At 30.2% G+C, this 9,192-nt stretch overlaps 2 protein-coding genes across 2 annotated transcripts; both read right to left on the bottom strand.

Annotated features, from left to right (window-relative positions):
* Positions 1–1,976: 1,976 nt before the first annotated feature.
* On the bottom strand, positions 1,977–3,187 carry SelT (selenoprotein T). Its single transcript, XM_065501414.1, has 3 exons — positions 2,933–3,187; positions 2,573–2,861; positions 1,977–2,480 (listed from the first exon to the last, which is right to left on the bottom strand). The coding sequence occupies exons 1-3, from the start codon at positions 3,085–3,087 to the stop codon at positions 2,319–2,321; spliced, it is 606 nt and encodes a 201-aa protein (XP_065357486.1). The 5' UTR covers positions 3,088–3,187; the 3' UTR covers positions 1,977–2,318.
* An 813-nt stretch (positions 3,188–4,000) lies between these two features.
* Positions 4,001–5,350, bottom strand: Rpn11 (regulatory particle non-ATPase 11). The gene is made up of 3 exons (XM_065500596.1): positions 5,251–5,350; positions 4,423–5,188; positions 4,001–4,361 (listed from the first exon to the last, which is right to left on the bottom strand). Exons 2-3 carry the CDS (start codon positions 5,185–5,187, stop codon positions 4,200–4,202), a joined length of 927 nt encoding a protein of 308 aa, XP_065356668.1. The 5' UTR covers position 5,188; positions 5,251–5,350; the 3' UTR covers positions 4,001–4,199.
* Between the last annotated feature and the right edge of the window lie 3,842 nt (positions 5,351–9,192).

Below are 9,192 nucleotides of genomic sequence, written 5' to 3'. Positions count from 1 at the left end.
GTAATATGTAATAAAATCTTTATTTATTAACAAAACTCAATGAAATTTTCAACGTTTTGTCATTCTAAATAACAAAATGTAAAAAAACTTGCCAAAAGGTCAAAGGGAATTCCGAAATTCCTAAAAATTTGGAGCAAAAATCCCAAAAATGGTATTTTTTATAATTTTGCCCATGGGGTCCACATTTCCTTCTGGGCTGGGTAAATACTTTGGGGATAAATAAGGAACAGCTTTCGGATTTTAGAACATATGGGCCAAATTTGAAATTTTAATAAAAAAAAATGGTCACATTCCGAAGGGCGTAGGGGCGACATTCTCGAAAAATATTACATGTTTCTTATACCAAAATGTTCTCCATAAAGATAGCTTACAGAAAAATATAAAATTCAAGCACTTGAACATTTTGTTGGAATTTGACTTGAATGCAAATGTAATTATGTTTTAAACTTGAAAAATATTGAAAAATTAAATATTTTTCAAACAAAAAACATATGGCTTGAATTTATGTTTCCTTTTTACTGGAGAATCCTATTGAAATATAGTGTAATTCAATTGCTTGACTATAATTAAAGGCATTGAATTCCAGTTCAATGTTCTTAAAGAAAGTTTATTTTTAATAAAAAAGAGTTAATAAGAGTTATCGCCCAAAAACAGCAAAAATCAACTATTTTTTTGAATATTTAAATTGAAAATCGTTTATTTTTGGATCCATAATTAATAGTGCTCTAAAGTCTTTTTTATGTTATTCGTAATTTATTTGTCTAACCAACAAAATAAATTCGAGTCCATTCGGTCCAAAAGTCCGACCTATATTTTTAAAAAATTGGACCAAGGTAATGCAAAATTTTAATTTTGAAATGCGTATAATAGCGCCGCCCAGGATCATTTGTAGGGTCCATTTTAATAACTTAAACTCGAATACTCCTTGGCTATGTCCATGTCAAATTTTATCCCAATCGGATGAGCCGTTTACAAGCACCCATCTAACTCGTAGGTGTCATTTATTATGTGAATGACACTCGCGAAAAACATAAATTTTCGAAAAGTTTGAGAAGGTCGTTTTATAATCCTGATGATCAGCCATCGATAATATATGTATATACTTTAAACTGTTGCAAATTTCAATATCTTTTAAATGGTAATTACAAAATTTTATTTGACTAATGCGCTCACACGATCTGTTAATAGCAGTAACTTTTGACAAAACAACTTAAGTGGAATTTTCAAATTTTTCAGGAGAGCGCAAAAACTGTTGAATTTATCAATCAATATTTTATTATTTGTCCTTGAAGAACTTTATTATTTGTCTCAAAGAATTATACAAAGGATAAATAATAAAATAAGTATCGATAAATTCAACAGTTTTTGCGAATTAAGTTGTTTCGTCAAAAACAAATCAACAACAACTCCAAATAAGTTGATTTTTTATGATATCTCAGAAACTAATATTCGTAAGACCCTTTTCACACTAGGCAATTTAGTTGCGCAAGTCTCTTTCCCAACAACAAAACAGCATGCTAAATTTTCTTCTCCTTAACCCGACATTACCTCTGGCATCTACAAACACAAGAGACTTGCGCAACTAAATTGCCTAGTGTGTGTGCCTAGAAGAAGAAGATTTGAAAAGTTAGTTTTATTATAAAAAAAACTAAGATATTTTCTTATCTCGACTTAAGATGTTTTGTCCAAACTCCACAGATATTTATAACACTTAAAAATTAAAAAAAATCGTTACATTTTGGTTTCACTTTTATAAAAAAAAAATTTGTTAAAAATAGATAAAAAAGTAGATTGAGTTTGTTCATTCAAAAATATTAATATTCAATGAATTTTAGACTTTTAAAGTTTTTAACCTGCCACAAATTAATTATTGCCAAAAAAGCAGTAATAATTACACCTTTGCAAAATTTTAATACATATACATAATTCCAATTTTATTTTCCCTTTACCTTTTCTCAACAAAAACAAACGCAACCTTATTAAACTTAATCCATTGTTTTAACTATATTTTACAAAAAGGTGAAGGGAGGGGTTTATTTTTTTAATTCGTTTTAAGTTACAATTACGAGGAACAACATTAATGTGGTTGATTATAAGAAATAAAAAGAAAAACTAATAAAAGACACAAATATTTTTAACTTTACATACGTTATATAAAACTTCCATTAATGCAGAGACTAGGAAGGGGGGGTTACAAAGTATATTATTTCCAACATAATTCTAAAATAAACAAAATATGTAGGTATTTTGATAATTTGAAATAGTCTTAAAAGTTGTTGCAAATGTGCAGTTGTTTTGGTGGCGTAATTTGTTAATTATTATTTAACGAATTCGGGATTTTCTTGTATTTTATCGCCAAATTGCAGTTGATTGTCAATGATTTGGAAAAGCTCTTGGGGAGCGGGTATGCGACCAGTTTGTATTTTAGACCAAACGGGCACATCATTTAACGATATTTCAAAGGCACCCGAAGAAACCAACTAAAAATAGATAAGAAACAAACGAAATAGTAAAGATAGCAATAAAACTATTATCATTTAGATAAGATTCTACTCTCTCCGTCTGAACTCACCTGACCCTCCAACATGTTGCCCACGAAGAATATCATCATGCAGGCATACAACTTATTGTCCAGTAAATGACGCCACCAGCTGGGTGTAGCTTGGCCTATAGCTCCAAATATATCAAACGACGATACTATCACAACAATGAGTAAAATTTTCACAGCAAATATGATTTTCGAAAAATACATATTCATGCCGGGTGGATCATAATTGCCACCTGTAACTGTTATTTGTGGATATTTCTCCGACAATATATTAACATAATCTTCAAAAGCCTTGCGATAGCCACAGGAATAACTAAAAATATTTATTTTATTATTAACTTTATAAATCTATTGTTGTTTTTGTTAATGTATTCATCAAATTACCAATATGAGAAAGTCATTGTGGGTCCCCCTACATTTTGTCCAAACTTTGTTGTCGGTATTTCTTTTTCGGCCTCCACATTAATGCTGCCAATTAATACAAATGCTATGCATACAAAAAATGCCAGCGATATGTTGCGTCCTCCCAATAAACCCATTGTTTTGCTAATTTTCTCTTTACTAACTATAAACGATCAACTTTAATAAAAAAATTTCACCAAAATGATTAAAAGAAATTTAATCAATCAATTACACGACTTTTTTCCCTTCTTTGACAAGTGACCTGTCATTTGCCATTAATTGAATAAACAAAAGCAGAGTTGTTATATTGCAGAGTTGTAATTTTGTGCATAAGATAGTAGGGAATTAGTGTAGAGAATGGTGAATTGTGGAGAATATTCAAGAGTTTGTAGTGGGAAAATAATTTTCTTTATGTTGCTCTATATATTTGTTATGGATCCCAAAAAATACAGATAGATTATAAAAAAATCGGTGTTTGATCGAAATGCCGAAAATCGATTATTAGATTTTCCTACCATTCACTAGTCCATATATAAGGGATCGATATTTAAGATGTTATGTCTTGCAATATATTTGCTATGGATTCCAAAAATACAGATCGATTATTGGATTTGATTAATCGACTTTAAAAATCGAGATATAAATTGTTGATCGAAATGCCAAAAATCGATTTATAGCTTTTCATACCATTCACTAGTCCATATCTAAAAAAGGATAGAATAGTTATTGAAGATTTTGAATTAGACCTTTAGACTTTTCTTTATATTTCCATTGACAATTTTCCGGGAATATTTCATTAAGAAATTTCTTTATAGGTTTACAGTATTATTTCCGTACAGATAAAATAGATCCGTGGTGATTTGTTGCAATTCGATAGATTTTTTGTTAATATAAAAACCTAAATTTTGTTACTCCAAATAAAATTTATCTCCCATTACAGAAAAATTCAGTTATGCAGACTGCATAATTTTACTAGCGATTATCAAAACAAAATATTTCATGTGTGAGAATATTTTTCCTAAAATGCATAATTTTAATAAATGTATACAGTTTATTGAATTTTGATAGATTTATAAAATAATTGTATCTTGTTTTATTTAAATTAAAGAACAAATATGCTGAATCTTTTGTGTGTTTCATATTTTTGTTATTGTTATTACAAAAAATTAAAAAAAAATAGAGAAAAATTTTACAAAATTCAACAAGGCCTTTGAGGCCTTAATAAATTTTTGGGAAATAAATGCACAACTTATTTAAAAACAATAGTATCAAGCATAGCACCCAGACATTGAACGATGTTATTTTGCATAACCTTATCAACCTTCTCCTCCAAATGACGCTTAGGATCCTGTTTGCCCACATTTTTAATGGCCAACTGTTCAGGGGTCATTTTCTCTTCATCCTCCAAGGCCTAAACAAACCAAAAAAAGGTTTAAATAACTTTTTTTAAGCAGCCTACAAAATTATCTTACCTTATTATAATTCTTGGCCAATTCCAACATTTCTTGTACTGTATTCTCATTGATCGCACCATGTTCATTATAATCCTCCAAAGTGAGACCATCCTTCCAGGATTTCTTGTGTAGATTCAACAACATTTTCTGTTCCAATTCATTTTTACGATAATTAATGCTTATCGAGTAATAATGGCGATTCAAACCGTGTATTAAAGCCTGTACAGAGGGTTTTTGTAAATGGCCCAAATTGGAGGTGGTTTGTCGTGGCTCCTGGCCCAACACCAACATATTGGGATTAATTAAACGGAAGGCATCTATAACAACTTTACCCTTAACCGATTGTATGGGATCTACTACCACGGCTACGGCTCTCTCGGACAAAGCCTCGAATGACTGTTGTGTATTTATATCTACGCCAGACAACCAACAGCCGAAACCAGGATGTGAATGGTACCAACCCACCACCATTTCAGGCCGGCCAGTCTGTTTTAACATATCCAACATTTTAGCTTGGAACACAGGATCTACTGCCTCTACCGAAACACCGGTACCAGTTTGAGGCATGGCAAACACATCAATGACTTGCACCGTGTAATCATCTACAAATTCACCCAACATAAGACCCATAACTTCCATAGGTACACCAGCACGACCATGCTTCAACATTTTCAATAAAGCCAAAGAGGAGATGTAAACCTGTTCAGCGGTATCCACTACAGGAGCATCAGTTGGTGGTGGAGCTTGTGGCATAGCGCCGCCCAAACGTAATAAACGATCCATGCTTAAATTTTATTAAACATAATGGTTAATTATAAGAAATTTATTTTAAAACAAAGCACTTACCTTTTTATGTGGTTTTTATATAAAAATCTTTAATAATTATTTAATACTTTTCTAAATATTCGCAAAATATTTCCCTGAAGTCTTTTTCGAAACACAGCAGAATTTTTTCTTTCTTTTAGCTTGTTTTTTGACAGTTTGCAAATGTGCAAGTAATCAACAACGACGTCTGATAGTGTAAACCCAGAAAAAACAAACTTGACATTTGAGCAGGGTTGCTTAAAAAGGTAGTTAATTTGCAAGTAAAACAGATACACCCCGGCTCATGTCAAACAGCTAACAAGCTCACACCGTGTATTTCTTATGGAACTGATTGGCTGAAGACCCCCCATTCCTACTTCGAAAAACTTAATATAAAAAAAGGTTTTGCTCACTTTTAGAAATTTTACATTTAATTGCTGACGAACAGATTATATTGCAGAAGTTGCAAACGAAATGAAAATCTTATATATATGCAATGAGCGGCTAGCGTCAGAGCGATGAGCGTCAAAAAATTAAAACATGAAATACTACCGCTTAGCCGCTCAGAAATGGTGCTCATTATACCCTAATTTCCACAATATATTTGTCTGACCCTATAAAGTATATATAGATAGCGGAGTCGATTAAGCCATGTCTGTTGAAATCAACTTTCCGAAGCCCCCAAATAACTTACATACACGTTTCATACGTCTATATCTCAGGAATTCTTCCGGTTCGGTTGATGTTTAAAATCGGTCCACAAATGGCTGAGATATAAAAAAAAACCAGGATAAACTCGATTTTTTATCTATTTTTGACATATATCTGTCATTAATATAGACAATATGGATATCTAACGATAGATATTTCAAAGACCTTTGCAACGACCATAGTAAGTTGGACATACAATGGGTCAAATTCGGAAAAAATATTTTTTAACCCGAATTTTTTTTTAACCAAAATATTAAAAAAAAATTTTAAATTTAAAAAAAAACAATTCGAAAATTTTTTTTACAAAAAATGAAAAAAAACAACTTTGGAAAAAAAGTGTTTTTTAATTTTTTTTTTAAATTTAAATTTACATTTTTTTAGTTTTTTCCTAAACTAACAGCTAACAGCTACAAAAAGAGCAACAAAATATTTAAAATAAATAAAAATATTTTAAATAAAAGTGACCTCAGCTCAATTAACTCTAAATAATATTAATACAAAAGGCTTAAAACTTTGAATAATTCAAACCACAATTAAAAAATTCTAAGCCAAGCCGACTTGACAGACCCTAGAGATATAAATCATAGAACCTCTAGTAAACGTTTGGCTTAGCTCCTAATGCAAATAGCAAAAAAACGCGACTACCTAGATATTTTCAACAATTTTTTAAAAATATTTTTTAACAATTTTTTTTTTCCAAATTTCCAAAAAAAAAATCCACGACTACTTCGATTTTTGTACCTATTTTTTACCTATATGTCGATTACTAAGTCAAATGCCACTCATTACCAAAGAAATTAGGATCGAAAAATCCGTCTCAAAATATTTTTTAACCCGATATTTGTCATCAATTTTTTTTTTATATTTGAACATCTGCCTTATTCTGAATAAAATAAACTACATATTTTTCACTTTAATTGAATGCTAAAAATCAAAAAGGTTTTAGAATATTTCTTTATACAAAAAAATCAAAATTAAAAACTTCTGATTTTACCCATTTATTACATTCAAATTATAATTAAATTTTGCTTTAAGACTTCATTCATTACTTTGCTATTCTATAAATAGCACGAACTACAGCTAAATGCCAATTGATAAAATCTGTTTTTACATGCAAAAAATTTGTTATAAACACCAAACGAAACACACTAAACCTTCTCTAAAATACATTTTGGCTTTAAACATTTGTAGCTTTACTTAAAGGTAGGTACTTGTATGTACTTATAAACATAGAGTAATACACATAGAGCGGAAACTAGAAAAAACTCAAACAAAAATATTAATCAAAAAAAAGTGTTGTTTTTGTTTTCACATAGCTTTTTTTATTAATACATTCTCATCACTTATGTTTTGGACAACTGAGTTAGGTCTTTGTTTGAATAGTTTCGGTTCTATGTCTATTTATCTATGCTTATAAATACAAAAACCTCAATTTAAACTGAAGCAAAGTTCATGCTTAAATAATTCACTTTTAAACTATTTACCACAACTTATTGGAATTTCATTGTTAAACGTTAAGAGCAGAGATTCCCCAATTGAAGTTTTAAACTGTTAATCAAAATTTATTATTTTAAATGTGTGTGTTGTATATGGATTGAATTTGAGAAACTCTGTTTTCAGCCATATAACATCTCACATTTTTTTTAAGGCAGACGATTTTCTTGCTGATAACTTTTAACTAACTTGGTAGAAAGAAGTACATAGAAGTAGGAGGAGTACACAACGTATCATTGCTTGTTTTAACTTTAACATTTTTCTGAAAAGTATATTTTGCGGTTGTATAGCGTAACGTATGTAATTTCGAAAACAAACTACAACAATGCAAAAAAAAAAAATATCGAATATAATTAAAACTAGTAAAACAGCAAGTGAAGGGAAAATATTGGATTTATTGTGATTAAAGCAAATTAAGTTAGTTTTAGTACTTTAAATGTTTTAAATTGATGTGGTGCATGACTATTAAACGCACCCATTAAACATTTAGAAACTAGTTCTTTTATTTTTTTATTTAAAAAAAATTCTGGAAAATTGACAGAAATCAAGGGCGGGAATAAATTCCAGGCGTTGGGTTGTCTTTTTGACTAAGAATCTATGAAATTCAAAAATTTCTGCAATATTCAACTTTATTTTTGAACTCGTACCAAATATAGATTTGAAATTTTAGTTCGTGTGTTCGGAAGAGCATTTATTATACAAATGAGGGATCGCAGAACAAAAGGTACTTCTTCGATTTTTTTTACAAATTGATTTTTTGGTATTTTTATAATATTTGGATTAAAATCTTCTAGAAAAAATCAATTTCCCAAAATTTTTAAATTTTCAAAAAAGTACCTTTTGTTCTGCCGCTCCTCAAATGAAGTAATTTTAGTGAAATTTGGAGTTCAAAAGTACAAAAAATTGTGAAATTTAATATTTAATAAAAGATTTGTCTGATACCAATTGTAAAGGTGGAAATAAGTAAAGAGTGAGCCAGAAAAAACTTAAACCGTTTAATATAAAAATTCTCAAAATATGTAAATTTATTCAAATATTGTACAAATTCATTAAACATTAAAATATTGGCATATTACTCGGTATTTATTAAGTTCTACAGTTTTTCCGGAAATCCTCCCATTTAAGATTTTATCATTGCTTCACAGTTGGGTGAATTTGAATACCACTCAATGGCATTTTTTCAATAGTGGCATGATGACAAATCGGTCCAAAAATATGAAGACACTCTGTGCTGCTTTAAGAAAGGTTAAAGTCGTTTTTGTAGACCCTCTGTAATATATATATTTCTGTGTTTATCGTGCCTGATGTCACAAATGATTGACTTCTTTTTCCACAACTGCAAATGGCATGCCACACAAGAAACTTCCTGGTGAATTTAGTTTGTTTTTTTGTCCGGTATTGTCCTTCAGCCACATAAAAATCTTGACCCGGAAGTTGTGAAAAGTCTGCCAGTACATAAGTTTCATCATCCATCACACAACAGGTGTATTTTTTTACCTGTTGTGTGATGTACATAATTTCCACAATATAATTTTCCGACTCTATAAAGTTATATATTCTGGATCCTTACAGATAGCGGAGTCGATTAAGCCATGTCCGTCTGTCTGTTGAAATTAATTTTCTGAAGACCCCAGACATCTTCGGGATCCAAATCTTCCATATGTCAGACATGATTTCAAGAAGTTTCCTATTTAAAATCAGCAAAATCGGTCCACAAATGGCTGAGATATGAGGAAAAAACCAGGACAACCTCGATTTTTGACATATATCTGGATTACT

This window comes from Calliphora vicina, chromosome 2, assembly GCF_958450345.1.
Source record: "Calliphora vicina chromosome 2, idCalVici1.1, whole genome shotgun sequence".
Lineage (NCBI taxonomy): Eukaryota > Metazoa > Arthropoda > Insecta > Diptera > Calliphoridae > Calliphora > Calliphora vicina.
This window is presented reverse-complemented; position numbering and strand designations above follow the sequence as displayed.